The 20902-nt window shown below is 36.5% G+C and overlaps 6 protein-coding genes across 6 annotated transcripts; 2 read left to right on the forward strand and 4 right to left on the reverse strand.

Annotated features, from left to right (window-relative positions):
- Positions 1-1863: 1863 nt before the first annotated feature.
- On the reverse strand, positions 1864-3187 carry PHYBLDRAFT_164916 (hypothetical protein; the record flags this gene model as incomplete). The annotated part of the gene is made up of 4 exons (XM_018435099.1): positions 1864-2351; positions 2523-2763; positions 2789-3011; positions 3036-3187. 4 exons carry the CDS (start codon positions 3185-3187, stop codon positions 1864-1866), a joined length of 1104 nt encoding a protein of 367 aa, XP_018296074.1.
- Positions 3188-4508: 1321 nt separating this feature from the next.
- Positions 4509-5945, reverse strand: PHYBLDRAFT_68462 (hypothetical protein; the record flags this gene model as incomplete). The annotated part of the gene is made up of 9 exons (XM_018441961.1): positions 4509-4534; positions 4651-4785; positions 4822-4907; positions 4933-4987; positions 5067-5129; positions 5186-5248; positions 5309-5387; positions 5454-5733; positions 5797-5945. The coding sequence occupies 9 exons, from the start codon at positions 5943-5945 to the stop codon at positions 4509-4511; spliced, it is 936 nt and encodes a 311-aa protein (XP_018296075.1).
- A 1125-nt stretch (positions 5946-7070) lies between these two features.
- Positions 7071-7574, reverse strand: PHYBLDRAFT_141895 (hypothetical protein; the record flags this gene model as incomplete). The annotated part of the gene is made up of 1 exon (XM_018430690.1): positions 7071-7574. One exon carries the CDS (start codon positions 7572-7574, stop codon positions 7071-7073), a length of 504 nt encoding a protein of 167 aa, XP_018296076.1.
- Positions 7575-9619: 2045 nt separating this feature from the next.
- PHYBLDRAFT_164918 (C2H2-type zinc finger transcription factor) lies at positions 9620-12597 on the forward strand (the record flags this gene model as incomplete). Its single annotated transcript, XM_018435100.1, has 6 exons — positions 9620-10177; positions 10238-10583; positions 10695-10924; positions 10985-11636; positions 11721-11919; positions 12177-12597. The coding sequence occupies 6 exons, from the start codon at positions 9620-9622 to the stop codon at positions 12595-12597; spliced, it is 2406 nt and encodes an 801-aa protein (XP_018296077.1).
- A 2751-nt stretch (positions 12598-15348) lies between these two features.
- PHYBLDRAFT_164919 (hypothetical protein) lies at positions 15349-18173 on the reverse strand (the record flags this gene model as incomplete). Its single annotated transcript, XM_018435101.1, is given in 7 exon segments — positions 15349-15396; positions 15789-15966; positions 15986-16277; positions 16428-16618; positions 16688-16864; positions 17897-18004; positions 18088-18173. The coding sequence occupies 7 exon segments, from the start codon at positions 18171-18173 to the stop codon at positions 15349-15351; spliced, it is 1080 nt and encodes a 359-aa protein (XP_018296078.1).
- A 415-nt stretch (positions 18174-18588) lies between these two features.
- PHYBLDRAFT_164920 (hypothetical protein) lies at positions 18589-19172 on the forward strand (the record flags this gene model as incomplete). The annotated part of the gene is made up of 2 exons (XM_018435102.1): positions 18589-18789; positions 18843-19172. 2 exons carry the CDS (start codon positions 18589-18591, stop codon positions 19170-19172), a joined length of 531 nt encoding a protein of 176 aa, XP_018296079.1.
- Positions 19173-20902: the final 1730 nt, after the last annotated feature.

Here is a 20902-nt window from a genome sequence, read left to right on the forward strand (position 1 = left end):
GTTATAATGGAAGAAGGAAAACCAAATTTGACAAGAACTTGTTCAAGGTAGTCAGGGTGAACCTGATCGTAAGCCTTTTTCTGGTCTAAGAGAAGACCAATTCTAGAGTGACCAGTAAAATTGGCATGATCCATAACCAGCTTCGTAAGTATACCATTTTCAGCAATGAAGCGACTGCGGACAAATCCTGTTTGGTATGGGGATACCAGATCTCCAGCAGCTTTGACTATGCGCGCATTGAGAAGCCAAGTAAAAACCTTGGCATCAGCGTTGATCAGAGCAATCGGTCGCCAATTTTTCAGAGACAAAAGATCGCCTTTCTTTGGTAACAGAGAGATACACGTGGTTTGCCAAGATGAAGGGAATTTGGCACCATTGAGAGCATCATTGTACACTTGGAGCAGTAATGCGGAGCAAGAAGGGTGATTGAATACAAGTTGAAGAATCTCATAAGGAAGGCCGTCTGGTCCTGGGCTGCTTGTTCTTGGAGAGTGGGACACTCCTTCTCATATGTCATCGATACAAAATTTGGCAGTCAATGAGGAACATGTATCATCAGAGAGGCAGAGGTCGTGGGGAAGGTGGTTGGGTAAATCGTCTATGGCTAATTGATCTATTGGTTCAGGTGTATACAGAACTTCATAGAAAGCAGCGGCAGCGGCAGTCATGCCATCAGGCTCAGTGTGCAAGTGGTCAGTGATAGGATGGCGTAGATTGGTGATGTTCTTTTGGGTTTGACGTTCTGCAACTGTACGCTTGAGGTAGCCTGCAGAGATCTCTTCATTCTCCTGCCAGTGTTTTCCTGCGCGCAGAGCAAGGATTTCCACTCTCTCCAGTTGTACTAGTTGTAGTTATCTTTCAATGATGGGCAATTGAAAGTTTTGAGCAGGTTGTAGTCTAAACTTGAAGATCAGTCTGTCACATTTACTTTGAAGGTAAGCCTCTAAAGTAGTGAGTGTCTGGGTGTGGCGTCTAGTGAAAGACTTGATGAAGATAGTTAGATTGTCTTTGAGTTTATCTCATTGATCTTGTGGAGACATATATGAGGGGAGTAGAGAGATGGAGGTAGAGATAAAGTCTTTGAGTTCATTGCAAAAGGTAGGGTTACAGGCAAGTCGAGGGTTGGCATGCCACAGTCCCTTCCCTGTTTGGTGGGTTGAGATGAACTTAAAAGTAACGGCTACCAGGCAATGATCAGACCAAGCCAGATATATGTAGGTCACAGACGAGGAATGTCAGCAGGGAGCGAGGTCAGGGGAGGCAAATATATAGTCTATGGAGGAGGCACTGATATTTCGATGAAAGGTTGGGGCAGGAAGTTTGCCACTCGGTGTGACACAATCCACTAAATGGTTAGAAACGAAGTTAAGCCATTCAGAAGGGGCCTGATGAGGGGTAGCAGAAGTAGTGCGATAAGTATAATTAAAGTCACCCAAGAGTATGAATGAAGATGGGAGAGGAGGAAGTAATGTGGGAGAGTCTAGAAGAGAGCGGAGGAAAGAAAAACATTCTCAGTAGGTTGCAGGAGCATATACAACACATACACAAAAAGAGGGAAAGATATTGTTAGCATGTATGACTGTAGCAGAGATACAGCGTCCACAAGGGCTAAAGAGCGGGTTTACAAAAGAAATGTGTGGAGAAAGGGAAACTAAGCCGCAATGTGGGGCCCATAAGGAGTCTTGGGCATGGAATTGAGTGTGAAAGGTCTGTTGAAGATGTTCAGTATTGGCATGGGTTTCTTGAAGGGCTAGTAAATCGATCCTGCAGGATCGAAGGTGTCTTATAAAAAAATGAGCATGTCTGTGGGTTGTTGGTTTTAACCAATCCACAGCAATTCATAGATGCTATTTTAATCATAGATTATTGGAGGGGGTGTGGGGTATCGTGCACGGAAAAATTGTTCTCGTCTATATCTGTCTCAAAGTAGTTGTCTACTTCGTCTATATTGTGATCAGTAAGATCAGGATCATCTTCAGGGATAGTTTCCCTGTCTTTCCTGTCTATCGCAGAGAAGTCAAAGTGTTCAATCGATGTGCCAATCCGCTTGGGGAGCTCAAGTTGAATGGGTCCAGTCTCAATTCCCTCTACTGGAGAATTGTTGATCTTCTTGTCCTTGGAGACAATGTTGGCATTAGCAGGATTGTGCTTAGACGCAACAGAGGAAAGGGAAGTGTCAAGAATCTCAAATCGGGTTTTTATTACTACTGATTGGCCCGCAGGCTTCTTGGTGGTTGGGACAGAAGGTCGAGTGTGGGTGGGAGGGCCATGTTGCACAGGAGTCTTCTGTTCCCGCTTATACAAGTTATCAACCTCTGCAGCATGGGGACAACGAGAGCAAAGGTGACCAACTTGGTGGCATCCATAACAGGATCGTGTTTCGCAAGGGCGATTGGGACATTTGTCAAGATCATGACCCATGGTTCAACAGTGAGAGCAGTAAGCTCCTATGTTGAGCCAAGTGGCCAGGAAGGGAGTCCTATCGTCAAACTCCATCTTGAACGTAAGAGGGAGGAGATTACCTTCCTTGTTAGGAGGACGTTCCACATAGGCATAGCCTGTGCCATCCATAAACCCAAAAAGGGTATTGACAATCATGTTGTGAACGTAGCCATATTTGGCAAGAGTGGTACGAAGTTTATTGGTTAACGTGTCATAATCTTCAGGAGCATAATGGGGGAGTTTCAACAAGTTCAGTTGAAAGAGTTTTGAAAAACTAGCAATAGCAGGGGAGGCAAATACAGTTGTTCTTATAACTAAATCCTACACAACTGGCTCGAGTGCAGACGTCTTTAGAGGTGAGGTGAAGCTCATAAAGGGTGCCAGCCTTATTGGTGGAGTTCAAGCCTATGATCTCTCCAGTGGAAAAAGGTTGGAGAAGTGCGTTGAAGAAGGGGACGAAGTCAGGGGAGGATTCCAGGGGAGTGTTGTAGTAGACCGAGAACTGACTGGTGCTTTCGCGCCAGGTGCGAGGTTTAGTCAATGGACCATTTGAGCCAAGGACTACAGTGCTGCAAAAAGCTGGGGAATTTTACATAATTGCAGAAGAGTACGATAAGGGAGTTCCATGGGTTGGAGTGTTTGTTGTAGATAGAGCTGGTGGTGTTGAGGTTGGGGTTTTATTGGTTTGTCCAGTGTTAAGGTGTTCCCCTGTAGGGGGGTCTGGTTGTATAGCAGAGGAAGCCATGACAAGCTTATAGTGAGTAGTCCGGCAGATAATTAGAGGCGTGACTACTTTTAACTTGTCTGGAAGAAATCCATCGTTTCTGTGTGTAACACCCTGTCCCCCAAAAAACAGTCACCCCCTGTCCCCATCCAGTATAATCACTTGTCTTTATTCACTAAGAAAAATCATGCAAAAGTGGAAGAACATTTGTCTGTAACTTTTCATTTTCATTTTTATTTATTTTTAAAAAATTCATAACTCTTTCAAAAAAATAGATAGAAATATGAGAGTAGGATGGTTGGTTTTGTTGATTTTTTCTGCATAAAGTGAGTATTCGTTTGTTTTGTAATATTTTTTGAATCACGTTTAAAGAGTGAATTACAAAAGTTCTGTATATTTCATTTGTGAAAGATTGAACAAAAAAACAACAATTTGAAAATATTAGTAAAAATCACTTGCAAATGCTTTATATCAATAGAAAATAATAAAAAAATGTTTCAGTAAAAGTTTTAGACCATATTATTATGTAGAAAAAATATGTATTAGCAAAAAAAATCTATCTCAAATGGCTAAAAACATGAAAAAAAGTGTATATTTTGCTTGTTTATTCAACTAAAACATAATAAATTAACTTCAAATTTTGGATATAGAGATGTACGTATTTTTTCAGCAATATGGCAAAATATCCAAGCTTTAGCGTTTGAATTAAAACAGAAATCTATTAAAAGCTATGCGTCATTTCTGTTTTATATCTTTTACAGTAAAATTCGCGTCTGTGATTGGATGAAGATCTTAATCAGATTGCTTATAAATGCACAGACTTTGTACCCCAGAAAATAAAAGCCAATTATATAGTTTTCCAATTAATTAGATACCAATTATATTTGTATCTGAGTTTTATATGTAACATTAAAATTAAATACAGACTGAGTGCAATTGTGTTTGTTAAAAAATGAAAGAAAAAATAAGAGTAAAGTATATTAAAAGATAGAAAGATAAATAAGTTATATATGTGTGAAATCAATAATATCAGAAGAACATGAGAAAGCATTTGTAAGAAAGTTAGTTATAGTAGTGGTAGTAATAGTAGTTGCAGTGGTGGAAGGTAAAAGATAAGTTTTGTTCTTTGGGAACTGACCCCAATGATTCCAACTTGTGAAAAAGCAGTCAATAATACTCCCTCTATGGATAGCATCAAAATACAGCGCATTTACCTCAGGCCAAGACCGATGTACATGAGGCTTGACTTTGATTGTTGTCCAGTAGCACCCATGTACATGGTGCAAGACCATTGGCAATGGCTTTCTTTTGAGAGGCTTCCAATCATGGAGGGGAAGGAAAGTTACAGGCAAGATGCTCCGATCGTCCGAGTACACACAAACAGGCTCATTATATGTGTCAGCTATTATCTGAGCACAGTCTGGTGCAGAGAACCACATGGAGGAAGGGCAAGGGGGGTATGTTTTTCCCAAGAGCAGGGTCAATCTCAGAACCATGGGCAATGTCTTTCGTCACTTCAGCAATATCCATTTCAAAGTTTTGCTCATAGAGTGTGACGTGGGTTACAACAGTTTCCAACATCTTCTTCTTCACTAAAGGAAACTGGTTCTCTCCACCCTCTTTCAAGTGTGCAAACACATGGAAGTTACACTAACCATCGGACTTGGGGTTGAAGGTCAATGAAACAGCAGATTGGTCAATTTGAATTGGCAAAGCAAAGTCATGCACATTTGTTTTTTTGCTTTTTTAGGCTAGGCAGAGCATACCAGTAGTCATCAGGAAGGTGATTGAGTCTTTTAATTCCAAAGAAATGTTTTTCAGCTAAAAAACATTTTTAAAAAATAAAAATAAAAGCAATGTAAAATTTAATATATCTCCAATAAAATATTATAGAAATTACCTTCTTTGAGAAGCTCTTGTTTATCAGCAATATTATTTGTTTTAGCTATTGAGAGAACGTAAACTGTGTGAGAAAGCCATATATAATAATTATTGATTCATTCATATGTTATCAAATACTCCCTTCTTTGAGAGGCTCTTGCTCTTTAGTGAATTCTTTTTCTTTTTTGATTTTTTTAATTGCTAGAAATATTAAGCATTAGATATTATATTTTAATTTTATAAAGACCAATAATACAATACATTTTTTGAGAGGCTCCTCCTCTAAACACTCCTTCACCGCATCTCTAAGCTCTTGTTTTATCATCTCTCGTATCTCGTCCTACAATAAATAGATAAATATATTTATTAGATTGTGCAATCATATATATGTACACTGTGTTCTTACTTTGCTTTTTTGAGCAAGGAGATACCTGTGCTTGTGCAAGACATAGTCCTTTGGAAGAGCACTTTTTCTTTTGATATGTTTTGATCTTCCAGGAGCTTTGACTTCACTAGCCACAGAGAAAACCATCTCAGGGTGGTCAAGATATTGTTTGGCATTTTCAATGAAGTTGTTGACCTTTGCCATCAGACCACGAACTTGCTGTTCATCTTCACAGCACCGAAAAAGTTTCTCAAGCCAAGAAACAGACTTCATCCATGGAGTGGACTCCTTGATAGTGATACTATCAGCAGCAGCAATGTCTCCAGTTGCATTTTGGCAAGATGTAACTGAGGAGAGAAGTCACCTTTCTGGAATATTGACCAAAGTCAACACATGATCTCTTGGAAGACTGTGACGACAAGGGAGACCAAATACCACTTTCACTCTACAATGGCAAGGCTCACCAGGGGTAACATCATCCAGCATTTTGGCGCGTATAGTGTATAAGACCATTCTGGAAACTGAATGAATTAATTCATGGAGATGATCATCATTATATATCCTGGCATCTGTAATGGTCACCTCATTCAGCTCATGGTCCTGGTAGTCACCTTAAAACTGAAAAAGATATATACAGATTTGCTCAAAGGAAGAGTCAAGAGTCTGAAGGACAGAAATTCTTCTTTTCAAAGCATGGTGGCCACTCTCAACACGTTGTGTTGTCACACAGTCCAAATGTCTAAATTGACTGGTGATGTAGGCAGCCCACTTCTCCTTACAAGTCATTCACTCATCCTCGAAATACTTCTCAAAGATTTTTTTCTACAATCTTTGCATGATCCTCTTCGTCTTCCTCATCCTGCTCCTTGCTCTTAAGATCTTTGCGAGAAGACAAAGACTTGAAGAGTTCAAACTTTTTGTCAAAAACCTTGCGCTTGTCACTGAAGATCATACAATTGACTATGTTTGTGCAGGTATTTCTTTCGTTTTCTGACTTCATTGTCTTCTTGGCCATCTTGGAAACGTTATTAATCATGTGCCAGCTACAGAGAAGCTTTGTGTTCATGGGAAACGCCGAATTCAATGCATTCATTAATGTCCTGCACTTGTCAGTTACAAATACTGGTCTTTCTTCGATTCCTTCGAGTACAATTGCTCTCAGAGATTCCATAAACCAGACATAGCTGGGTTCTTTTTCATCAGTCACCCAGGCATATCCTACTGGGAAGCTTTTCAATCGTTCTCAACCAAGGTTACTGACAGCTTCCACACACATCAATGACATCTTTGCACATTTGGTCTTATATATGGCATCCACAATCAAAACCTCTGGAAATTGTTGGGCTTTTTTGATCATTGTTTTATTTGTGAAAAAAATGTGTGTCGGTCTGTTCGTTTTGTTGGACTTGTAAAGAACCGTGAATCTCTTTTCTTCCATATTCTTAATTAGTGTTTTAGCAGCATAGTTCGACTAGTCATCTCCATGTGTATCACTGTACTTCAGATTGTTGATGTCGCTGATTCTGATTTTTCTCATACCAGTAATCTTGTCACTGGTAGCTTTTTGAACATCACAAGCTTTTGCGTGATTTTCCAACATTATCTTAGCAATATTGACATCTTTGGGAGTTAGGAGAGTCATTCTTCCTTGATGGGAAGAAGCCAAGTTCTCAGGGGTAATAGGGTGGTTGTGGCAATGTTCATTGTTGCCACGGGCAGGCAAAGGAAGATATCTGTTGCTATTCTTCCTTGACAGGAAGAAGACAAGTTCTCGGAGGTAATAGGGTGGTTGTGGCAATGTTCATTGTTGCCACGGGCAGGCAAAAGAAGATATCTGTTGCTATTCTTCTTATAAGAGAATCTTAAAATATATAGGTATCCAGTGAGAGAAGAGTTTGGAACCTTCTTTCTTTTATCTTCACTAATGTTACGCTTGTTGCAATAGGTGCCAGCCTTTGCACAAGCAAGATGAAGTGTGGGAAATTTTCCATCCTTAATCTTGATAGTAAAATTATTAGAAAGAGCATAGTTGTTTACAGCCTGAAGGACACTCTGTTTATCAGGGTAACCGTTTTTGGGGAATGAGAGATTTGTTTTAACTGAATACATCTTTTCAATGGGGGTAGCAAAGTTATTATTCATGTTTAATAAAATAGTACTGTGTTTATATAAGTATTTTTATTGCTTCCTGTACGCAATGTAGGCAATATACATAATTTAAAAAAGAAATTATATCCTGTTATCTGCAAATATTATTTTTTATTCTTACAACTAAATGTCAATGACTTTAAAAAGAGGGTGTTTCTATTTTTCCTGGGAAATTGAAATGCTCTAAAGATGGGGACAGGGGGTGTGCTTATAATGATGGAGCAGTATGTGCTTATAAACAATGAGGACAGGGGTGTGCTTATAAAGGATGGTGAGGGGGGGTTCTTTAAGACACTTTATAGCCAGGCCTTGGACTAGCAGTCACCTTAAATTGTGTGGTGCCATTACCCCCCATCCCCTAAGATTGCTGCTTTATTATCAGAGGACCCACTAAGAATTCATAATTCTCTTTCTAATATGTTGTAATGTAACACATAAAATAAATATAAAAATAAATATAAGCTATAACAAGGTGGACTGGTGTCCCCAGCAGAACTGTATTGAGAAAAATTAACCATACTATGAAAAGAAAGAAAAAAACCATCTCGGATAAGACACAGATCTATATCAAGAAAGGCATTCTATACTATAATATCTCTGATTTATTCTTTCATGACATTCATAGCAAATGCATAGTAAATTATAGCAGAAAGAAAGTCTAATTGTAATGTGCAAGAAGTCACACAACAAGATAATAAGATAGAATGAAATATGAAGATAAAGATAATATTTATTTGTGATAATATTTGTAGTATTTATACTAATTTATAAGATGCCACACTATCCTAAATTCTAGTTAAGTCCTTTTGCTATGGTATCTTGCTGAGCAATAGTTGTCTTTTTCTTGGCATTGCTCACCCAACTACACACCCACTGATTTTTTTTCATTTATGGTAATTTCAAGGGTGCCAAATAATTTGATTGGCTTAGAGAGTGAATCTTTAGTTTAATATATTTAAATTCAGAAGTAGTTGCACAAAACACTACCAGAGAAATTTTGTGTGTAACTAATGTCCTAAAACAGTGTTCTGTATCACTGTACAATGTTTGCCCATATATGAACATACAAGTTTTGGCAATAAATTCTGGTAAAAAAAATCACAAATTTAAAAATGCATTTTTGCAAATATAAAAAATGTTTCAATAATAGCTCAAAATAAATTTTGTTTCAAATAATTTTTGGGTTCAAAAAAATAGGTTTTTATATTCAGTTTATTTTGGATTGCAAAAAAAATTAAAAAATTAAAAAATTAAAAAATAAAAAAAACTAGACTGGGCCACGTAATCTGCAGCAGTAGCATACTAGCAAACTTATACTACTAGTTAAAACAGTAGTATGGCTGCTAGCACCAATGCCCATGAATTACGTGGTCGACATATAGTAAGCTAATAAATCTAGCTATTCCAAGAGAAAACCAGTGTCATAGATGACATGAAAACCAAGGAGCTTGAAGACTTGAGTGCCAAGAAACTTGAAGACACACGTGCCAAGAGACTCTAAAAGAGTAAAAGCAATTAGTAATCATATTTAAAATACTTTTGTTTAAAAATACTTATCTTTGATTCTGCCAAGTCATTCATAATTATAAATAGTTGAATACCTACAAGTGAGAAGAAGAAATAATTAGTATTCTATTGCTTTGTAAGCAGGGTTTATAATTATTACATCTTTACTGAATTTTTCCAGATGATGAAAAAACTAATATATAAACATGATTGGTATGACTAATAAACACATTGATATATAAAACTACTTTAATAGCATAAATACCTTTGAAGTGGGAGTACGTATAAATGATGTTGCTTTCATAGAGGCTATAAACGTATTAGAATACTATATAAATAAAAACATGTAAAAACAACCAACCTTTTGGGGCAAAGTAGAGTGAAAAAAGAAGACGTAAACATGTAAGCTTTTCTTATTCAAAACTAGTAGAAAAATTCTAATTGGTGCACTGACATTAAAAATCCGTCTTTGTACTTTTATAAATTCAACAATTTTATGCCAAGTCATTTTTCACCTTTGTCTTATTATTACAATGCAAAATAACAAAAGACAATCAAGAAATATAAGAAACCCACAACCCCCTAAAAAACCTGGCGAAGCCGTTTTCAGTATATATGTCAGAGAGCATATTTGTAATGAATGTGGAAAAGTCATGACAACAAGTTCTAGCTTAAAAAGACATCTGAAAACTTGTCAAGCAATCTCTAGTGGAAAACCTAGTTCTTCAGTTGAGAGCGTTATAAATGATTATTTGATGATGGCTTTGAACAAAGAACTACTGGCCGAACCAACAATGACTGCAGCCAATATCAACAGATACGACTACTCTTCTGGTGAGGAAAATGAAGATGATGAAGACGATGAGTATAATGAGCAGTATCAAGACAATCAAGCCTTTGACCCTTATTTTGAAAACAACCTATTGGGCTATAATGCTCTTTACAACTCGATTACTAATTGTATGTCTTCTTTTGATGATGATAATGATGTAGAGAGGGATTCTGATGACACTGACTCTGCCAATACCGCAGAAAAACTCATGAGTGGTCCTATTGCAGGATGCCACCCTTTTCCAAATTTGCAGATGATAGTACTCTGTGCTCTCATTGATGGTGACAACAATATGATTTCTCAATGAACTATGAAAAAGCTTTTGCTTGCCATGAATATGCTCATCAAGATTCAGGCTGAAACCGCAGGACAAGGAACATTCAAGCTTTCTAAGTTGAATGAACTCATGAATTACCAACGGAATAAAAAGAACAGGATTCCCACACTTCCTACTGTAGAAGTGAAAGATCCTAATTCGAATCTGCTGACTGTAATTGCCCAAATGATCCTGCCATTGACACACATCGAATTCCTCATGACCAACCCTAAGAAATGTGAACGTGTTTATTCTCTACCCAACCGAACTTCAGACCAAGCTACCTGTTTCCAACAAGGCAAGAAATGGAGAGAGAACGAATACTTACAACAGCCAATGTTTACCATCAGTAAGGTTGACCTCTGAGCTGGTGATGTGATAAAGATGAAGACTGCTGCACCAAACGAACGACCCTTGATTAAATCCTTTCACATGGCAAACAAATCTTTTTTTGCAAGAGCATATTGGATTGGAATCATTGACACAGTTTATTACCTGAAATCAGAAACAGTAGACGTTAAAGTTGAAGACTTGGACTGTATTGATACACTGGCAAAGAATGCAATTTTTTACTCTCGTATAACTACCTCTGTTACTGGTCTGGACAAAGAATATTATGATCTTTTCTATATACCTCACCACTTGAAGAAAGCTGTTCCTGGTGAAAGTAATGTTGGCACGTTTTATAAAGTAGTTATTGCTCCCATATATCTTTTTACAGATGACACTTCTGGCAATCGGTCGAAATAGTACAATCCATATGAAAGCTGGTCCATGTTTCTTGTGGCAATGTCTTATGCAGAGCGCTCTTCTACCAAGAATATTTGCTTCCTGTCTACTGTCCCAAAGAAGAAAGGTGTTAGTGATCTGTTTCTCCTGCCAACAATCGCCAAAAATCTTAAGAAACTTGAAGGTGGCATTCTTATATACTCTGCTAAACACAAGGAATATGTTTTGGTCATTGCTCCTTTGCTCTTTATTGAAGCCAACACTCCTTGTCACTCGGAACTCTGTGGCATACTTGGTCCTGCGACTTTGCACCCATGTTGTAAATGTTATTGCATGCTCCAAAGAAATGTTTCTTTGCAAATCAAGGAATATTATCTCAAGAAACATACACCAAGAACTTGGGAACATTATGTGATGGCTAATTCTACTAACAAACGTAATATAATTATGCCTGATGTTTTAGGAACTAATAAGCCTGTGACTGCAAGGGCACTTAGTTTTATTAACTATTCTACAGGATGCTTGCTTGAATTGAAAGTGTTTGACCCAGCAAAGGACACACCGGCCGAGATTCTTTATACGATTTTGCTTGGTATTGCGAAATACTTGATGAATGAATTAGTGAAGGAAATTCTCAAGATGAACCCTGAAAAACTGGAGAGATTGGCCAATAGTCTGAAGGAACATGATATCTCGACTGGACTTTCTTGCAAGTTTAACTGACTCTTAAGACACTCTGGATCTTTTCTTGGCCAAGACTTTAAGGTGCTACTGCAGATTCTTCCTGTTGCTCTACTCAGAGACTTTTCCAATGATCAGGTAATTGGAACAATTTTGCCTTGCTTTGCTGAACTTGGTCGTCTATGTTCATTAGTATTTGTTAGACAGGTTGAATCCGGATTTGAAGAATATCTTGCCCAGGTTGACAGTGCTGTGAACGCATTGACAAGACAAATGTGGATAACCCGAAGCACATGTCTTTATGTAACAAGCCAAAAGCCCACAACATGATCCATTTGATGGAAGATATTAGACGATTTGGACCTGCCCTCAACTTTGAAACAGAAAAAGGCGAATAGTTTAACAAACATATTCATGAGCATCTGATTCACACCAATTGACTAAACACCTCAAGAGATGTCTACCTCAAATTCGCAAAGCAGACAATCATGCAACACATTTTCAACAACAGCTCCTGAGTTAACAACAATAGACAGCATGAGTACCCTGGAAGTGAAATTGCAGAATGTATCAAGCACAATGATGATACAGCTTTCTGGCACTTATTCCTTGGTGGATCACGCAATTTTGCAGACAACAATGATACCAATGACGTTACAACTTTAAAGGACAATTCCTTTGCTGCTTTTGTTATCAAGAACAGCATTGGCATGACTCCCAGCATTAGACTGATCTCTGGTTCAATGGTGACTTTTCTTTGGCCCACTGCTCGCACGAGTGAGGAGATAAAAAATAACTACCTTAAAGTAGAAATGACAAGTGATCATATGTCTCTTGATTCTCTCAAGCCTCTGTATAAAATTGATTTAATGAAAGTTAATGATACAACTTACATGGTTAACTTAAGTAAATTTGGCTCATATTGGTTTTATCTGCAACATGGATTAGCATAGATTTTCTTATTATTTTTTAGTATAATTTAGTATAGCTAATAAAAGTTTTACATTTTTTCTAAAAATCACAGTTTTTTTTTCAAATTTTTGCCAAGTCATTTCTTTGTTACTCCAAACAACTCCCAAATTCTCTTAATAAACATTTCGTCTTACTTCAACTCATTTTCCGCTTCATTGAACTTTATTTTCTTCTTTATTTGGATGTTTTTTTTTTAATTCGCAATATTACACAAAAGAAAATTTTTGACACCAATCATATTGCTTAAGTACAATAAGTAACCTTATTTAGTTTCTAATATCTGTGGTGGTGAATGACTAGAATTTTAACAAAAACAGTAGTCGTTTACTTAAAGTCTAGGACTATACAGGCGTTCACATCTACTGAGGTATCTCCTAAATATGGAAATGTTTTGTCAAACCCAAATTTTCTATTGGCTTAGAGTATAAATTGAGATTAAACATGAAATGTGGTATTTCAGATATAAAACAATAGAAAAATAAAATATTTGATTATAGAGACGTATAGAAATACTTTGAGACTATATATCAGTTATCTTTATTCATAAATAAAAATTGTCCCTTTTTATAAGAAAACACAATCTGCTCTTGTCATTACGTCTTAGTTTCTTAAGGCTTTCTTCCTTTACTATATTTGGTTATTAGAGTGTATTTACTGCTTAACTAGTGTTGGTGTTACAATTATGATATCAAGTTATAAATCGTACTTCTTTAGCTCTTAACTATTCTTTTCTCCTTTATACTAGAGCTTTAGGACTTCCTACTAAATTAGCTCCATATCGATCTGACACAGTTTACCCAGCAGTATAATATAATTATCTTAACAATATTTAAGATATTATCTAAAGTACTAACTGTTATAATTATTGGACTGATTACTTAATCGTTTATATATATTTTATACTGACAAGATGATAGCTACTATGCTATCCCAATATGAATATGTTCTTATACGTGATAAATTCAACATCCGAGTGTCTGGATCATCACATTTCTTGCTAATATTGTGCTTCTGACATTCAGGGCAAGAACGAATAATCTCTTTAGTCTCTTCATATATACTAGTCTAGTGTAAGCCTTGTGAATGAAGATCATTCACTATAGCTTGACTTCCAAAGTAACCAAACGAATGTATTTATTTTAGTAAGTCATTATGCTTTTTTTCAGGAGGTAACATGTAGTTGGACAACTCTGAAGCATTTTCGACGAGTTGCATTGCAAGTACATTTAGCACTCTGTCTTTACTATATTTTTTCTTTTGAACAATAACTCTGTTTTTAGCTTATAAGTTATTTGTTCTGATTTTTCTCAATCCATCATTTTTCACCAGTATGTCACTATCCTCTAGAGAATACAAGCGGCTTAGCAAATCAGATAGTTTGTTCAACAAACCAGGAATATGAACCACCTTAAAATCAAAGTCAAGGAGTGTCTCAATCCAGCCAATCATCATCAGATTAGTGATTTTTTGAGTGTGAAGATAAATGAGTGCTCGATGATCAGTAAAAATTGTGAACTGTCGGCCCCACAGAAATGGACAGAATTTTTCAAGCGCCAAAACGACTGCATATAATTCTCTTTTAGTTGTGCTCCATCGTTGCTGCGATGGGCTTAAGGAAGTTGATACAAAGCTGATATATTTATCATGCCCTTGTTCATCTCGCTGAAACAATAAGCAAGCTGCTCCATAAAGGGATGCATCTGTGGCCACATACATTTCACGTGACATATCTGCGTAATGAAGAATTAAATCTTGATGCAATGTCTTTTAGTGCTTTAAAGCTTTTCGTCTGCTCATCTGTCCATTGACCAGACACATTCTTGGCATGACTCAAACGTGAAATAGGCTCAGCTACCTTCGAAATCATAGGAATATAATCTTTGAAGTAATTGATCAAACCCATGAATTGCTGAATCTGTTTCGCAGTTGTAGGAATAGGCCATTTGTCAACATTTGTTAACTTTCACTTATCAACCTTGGTGCCTGTCTCATTGACGACAAAACCAAGCAATCTCACTGAATGTTGAAACCAGACACACTTTTCCGAGTTCAGAATCAACTTCACGGATGACAATTTTTCAATAACTAATTTTACATCTTTGACATGCTATTCAAATGTTTCACTGACAACAATATAATCATCAACAAAATTTTGTACACAGTTAATCTTATCAAATAAAGTAGCCATGACATGTTGAAACTGTGAAGTAAGCATCTTCAAGTCAAAACAGTCTTTAATAAAGCTATACTGTTGCCCATCTAAGTGAGTGAATGTCAGTTTATGTACATTCTCAGATGCAACTTTGAAACGATGATACACATTGGATAAGTCGAGTGTGGTAAAGAATTTCTTTCTATTTAAGTTTTGAAATATTATTTGAATTTTTGGAATTGGAAAATTGAATGTGGAAGGTAAGATCTAATTTAACAATCACACATCTAAACACACTCTATGACTAACAATCTCACCAGCTTTGTTTCTCTTTAGAACAAGTAACATTGGACTGTTGACAAAAGTATTAGTCTTGGACTTGACAATAGTTCTTGTCTCAAGTCATTCTTTTACTTGTTTGTCAAGTATTGGTCTTAGAGCGTGCTGTATAAAATACTGCTGTCTGTAAGCTGTAGCGTCTTTCTTAGTAGGTAAATGAGTAATAAATTCTGATACAAAACAATATGACTCAATGGGAATATTTTTATTTTCCTCCAGTAATGCTTTAATAGAGCTCACACTACGGGAAAAAAGGGGCATTTTTTGTAATTGTGACTTCGTTTTTGGCCTATAATAATTAAAAAATCATCAAAAAATCAAAATGAAACAAAAAACTCTCTATTTTTTGAATAGCTGACAAAAAGTAAATTGACTACCTAGAATTAAATCTCAGAAGAGATAAACATTCATTTTGATTATAGATTTTACATTTTTAGCAAGTGTAGCTTGCAATTGATAGCTATTAAAAGTCAGAAGTAAAAAGAGAGGAAAATATCTAAACTTTTTGCAGAGGACAAAATATATTAAGACAATTTGAAAAAAAATATATTACAAAAAAAACACAAATTATATGTCTCTGTATTGACCAAGATTCAGTTTTTGCCCACGGTTTAGTTCCAGCCAGACAATATATTTTGTTGTTGTTGTTTTTGTTATGCTGCTTGTTGCATCTGAAACTACCAGACCAACCAACTTCTTGACATCTACCAGGTGGACTACCTTTGGCTTCATTTGTCCATTTTTTGCCACTGGCACACCATTGTATTCTTCAACAGAATAAACCTGCACTAAGGCAAGTAGCCATCTTTTTCCAGAATTCTCATGCTCAAAAAAGAGAACAACCTTACCAAAAAAAATCCTTGATGATAGGAGTATACCTCTGATGTACATTATGAAACAGGTCAACCTGGACCTGTAGACAAACGTGATGGGCCTCTCTTAGTGGGGTTTGGGCGAATGAAGAGTCAATCACACAGTCATTAACAAAAGCCTTGCGGCTTGTTGTTATGACCAGTTTAATCCTGCTACATTCAACTCCCTTCGATTCATAGAAAGCTTGAATCAGAATCGGAAGGCAAGAGATGCCTTTGAAACTTTCATCAATCAATCTACATCTCAAAGACCCCCAGAACTCAATGTCTGATTTGGCACCAACATGCTCACCTCCCTCTGTCAATGGCCAACCAGCTGAGGAGTCGTTATAAGAGAGTACCCGGGACTTTGGCTGTTCTGTGTTCTGTTTTGCCAAGCTTCTAATTTACCTCGTCCATGTCAAGCCAAGCATTATATTGTCAGCATTGGTTCCTATTGCCAACTTACTCTTTATTGCTTTTGAGTATTCCCTGATAGCTCTCTCTACACATCTTGTACTGTATTCTCTTGGAGGCCCATACTCTATTATCATTGCTGGATAATGTTGGAGAAGGTGTTGGCTGATGGTGAAGATAGTAATATCAATGTCTCCATTGGCAAACAAGGTTTCCAGGTAAGTGTTCCAAGCAATGATGTTTCTAAAAAAAAAGAGAAGCTAAGTTAGTATATGTGATAAAATAACTATATCAGCTACTATTAAAGCTTACTTTCTAATTGAGGTTTGCTCCTCTGCTGATAACTCCCAGCTCATGAGTAGGCTGCACGCCTTCACTAAGCCAAGCAGTGCATTCCAGGCAACTTGGTCGTGAACACGCTCTGCCACCAGCGTAGGAACAACGAACAAGAAAAAATCGGCCCAGTCTACAGCCCTAAAGTATCCAGACCTTGTTGACACATTGATTCATGCACCATGAAATGAAGTGGGGATTGTGCTTCTTGTCATTGCCATGGCAGCACCAATTTCCCTTTGTGCAGCAAGAGAAAGGACCAGAGAATTCTTCTCTCCATATTTACTACAAACGAGTCCTCAGACCTGCTTTGCAATACCATGGCATAAGCCATGCATCTCATCCAATGCAAAAAACAGTGGACTAGAAAAGGAAGAGAGTTTGGCAAGAGACGATTATCTATTTAACCCGGTCCTGTCAGACGAACTTGCTTCATCATAGTTTTGGAAACTTTCCTTCGTGCAGATGGTAGTTGCAAGGGAGGTGCAGAAGTACTGGCCACGCCCGGGTGTCTGCCCAACAATGTTACAAATTCTGCAACCAGACTTACTCATGTGTCCAACATGGCAGGCCAACTTTGCCAAGGCTGGGATGTCACCCGTGGTCATCAAGACGTGTACCTTTGCTCAAATTGTCTTGGTTGGTGTCTTAACCACCATTCCTGCATACTGCAACACAAAAAGATCATTAATTATTGGCTTCATATATGACCAGAAGTCAGCAGCTGCGCCTGGTCCAGGGATCATTGCAATCTAGATCATACGACTGCGTTCGTAATGGATCATTAGCAAAAGGTTCAAGATTGTAGCATGAACAATTGTCACAGAACCAGGGGTGTTGTGAGGTGCAAAACCATCAACTGACAATGAGATTGCTATGTCATTCTCCCCAGAAAAAATATGCTTCATCTGCTGATATGCCTGCCCATCAAAGACATTGGACACAGTACTATCTTGGCTTGGTTGGTGGAGGTGACAGTATTGCATATCTGCTTTTGTGGTTTCGTTTGTCAGAGCAAGAGCAAGCTGATCAGCCAAAGGTAATTGTACCATTGTCATGACTGGAACCAGTTTGTTGGCATGGTCTTGATTGTTACTGTCCTCTTTGTATCTGGCCTCACCTCAGTTAGAACATGCGGTGATGTTTGTCTCGTTGAACAGCATGCATCCCTTATGACAAATGTCATACTTCTTTTCCTCAATGCTTGAGAAACGCTTCAAGAGTTCACTGGCGTAATATGGTGTCGATGCTCTGTAAGTGAGACCATCGAGGTCAGTGTTATTGTTACTACTAGTGCTTTAAACGTTAATTGTGTTTGAAGTATTAATATTGTTAATATATAGCTTGTCTTTTTTATCATTTGTTTTTCTCAAACTCACTTAATTATCAAGCTAGGGACTGCAACTGAAGCAGGCTGGCTAGATATCAAAAATGAAGTGACTTCAGGTACTTCTTCATTGTTCATATTTTCCAGTTGATTTTTCAGGTATAGATTTCGGCAAAACTTAGCCTTTTGTCTACTACTACAAGGTTTTTTGCAAGAATGGCATTTATAGGAGAGGGTTTTTTTAATTGATGGCATTTTTAAATAGCTAAATTGAGTAACTTTGGTAAGAGTGAAGACAATTATTTTCTCAATACGCGTCTTTAAACTTAATCCATTGAAGGCAACAATGATATAGACAATTCGAATTCCTTCAAGAGACTCAAAAGGCGTAACAACACGTGGTATGTAGTTATTGCAGCTATTATAATAATAACAATAAACCCCATTAAACCAATAGAATTTCCGAAATAAATCTGATAGCAATCAGAAAAAAATTTTCTTTCTCTTTTCCTTTTTTTCATCACAAACCTATATTTCTGATTTTTTTAACATCATGAACAATACTGATTATACAGTTATCCAAGTACTTCAGGGTATGCAAGAAACACTTTGGGGTGTGCAAGAAACACTTCTTGTTTTGCAAAAAGGACAAGAAGCACTCCAAAAGAAACAAGTACTGCTCAGACTCAAGATTGCCAATATTTGTAAAGACATGAATGGTCGAGAAAGCCCAGAGCCAACAACAGTCCATAATGTAAGAAATAATAAAACGAAGTAAAGTATACAACCTAATATAAAATCACACAGAATCTTAGTGGGGCAATTCCAAGACCTGTACCAAATATCAAAGATATAACACTGGTACACATCTACAGAATGATGAGCCATGATCTTGAAGTTGAACTGGATAAGGAAAACAAGGCAATTATCAATACTTGTACACGTCTTGTCTGCAATGAACTGGCCTCCATTCCTTCTGTGCAAGCTCTAGGACCAAATCCAAACTGGAGTGCAATCTCTCAAGAAGACAAGAACTTGGCGTGCACCAGACACACGTGTCTACTCAGAAACAATGGTATAGACTTTACCAGATGCCACAAGAACTGGGTGTCTGTCACAAAAGTCAGCCAATTATAGAAAAACTGTAAGAAGCAACAATAGATTGTAAGTCTGTGTCTGGTAGATACTATAGCATAGTATATCAATTATCAATAAAATATGTAGTGAATAAAATGATATCTAGCCAGTATAATTTATATGTAATAAACTATTCTTTGTTATAACTACTAATAAAACATTTTTTATAAGATTTACTTCTATTACAACAACCAATAAAACATTTTTTATAAGATTTACTTCTGTTACAACAACCAATAAAATACTCTTTTATAAGAACCTTCATTGAAAAATATTTTTTTGAACCAATTAAAATAATTAATAATCTAAGCTCTGTAAAAATAAAACCCAATTAAGTGGATATTATTTGCAAAGTGGCCAATGATTGTAGATATAAGATTAAGCTAAAAATTATAACACCCAATAAAAGTGAATTTTAAACCAAAGCTTATATATATATGTATCAATAAAAAGTCAAGTATAAGTTTCAAAAATGTGTATCGGTAAATGAATAAAACCTTACATCTGTTGAAGGGGGGAGTTATACAGTAATCCATAAAAGGTAGGAGAGGAAAAAGTGGGTAAGTTCATTTCACCCTCCTGAGCAGCCCTCTGGGTGGCTCCCCAGGGAACCTACAGGGGCACCTCTTTTTTTCCCATAGTGTCACAAATTCTGCTCATTGCTGTGCTGTGCTAGCTGACAAATTATTAGGTTCAAACTTTTTCTCTTTATCAATATTTAGATTTTTATAAATGGCAGCATAGTCTTTTGCATTATCTGAATAGACATATTTTCTTTTGCTATCATATGCAACATTAATTAATACAATATTCATCTTTGCCAAAATATCTCTTCCAAAGAGAATATCAAAATTAAAACTCAGATTAAACTCTAATATCTCTGATGCATCACTATGAATGAAATTGGTGTGACTGTCACTAATAGTAGTGGATATGTCACTAATTTATTTTAATTAACCAATCAAATTGGTTCTAGAGTTTGATAAAAATATTAAAAAAAGGTGAAAAAGATAAAGTTGTATTTAAGAGCAAAATAACATAATAGAAATGTCTTTTTTTTACATTTATATCATATAGAGAGTATAGCAATTTGATTTATTTATTTTTTATTTGAAATCGTAAAACTTTTTTTTTATCTCATTGCCAAGATTGTTGTATTTTGACAATACCACTAATCAATGTAGCAGACCAACTATCTTTCCCACTAATTTACCAAAAGTGCGCAATTTAAATTGATTTTTTTTATATATTATTTTGCTTAAATTTTTACTTTGCATTTATTTTTTTCCTTTCATCATACACTGACCCATATTTAATTTAAGTATTTTTTAAAATCCCAATTTTTTTCAATGAAAATATACAACTTCTTTATATCTTTTTATTATTTTAACGTATAGCTAGAGCTCTGAAATAATTATGAGTAATATATATTAGCTATGTGAATAGGTGTATGTAATTTATTAGAAAGTTTAATAGTAAGTATGGAATCCATTATTTTTTCTAAGTTCTTTGATTCGATTTGGCATTGACATGCAATGTGCTTTCACTACTTTCTTTAGTATTTTTTCCATTCTTCTTGAAGAGCTCTGGCCAACGAGTGTGAATTTGTTGGCTTTACCCTTCTAGCTCTCAGCTGGCGTTCCAAGTGTGCCCAAATGTTTTCTATTGGGCTCAGATCAGGGCTGTTTGCTGGCCATGTCATCACTGGCAGATTCACCTCTTCTTTGTAT

This window comes from Phycomyces blakesleeanus (genome assembly GCF_001638985.1).
Source record: "Phycomyces blakesleeanus NRRL 1555(-) unplaced genomic scaffold PHYBLscaffold_4, whole genome shotgun sequence".
NCBI classification, from domain to species: Eukaryota; Fungi; Mucoromycota; class Mucoromycetes; order Mucorales; family Phycomycetaceae; genus Phycomyces; species Phycomyces blakesleeanus.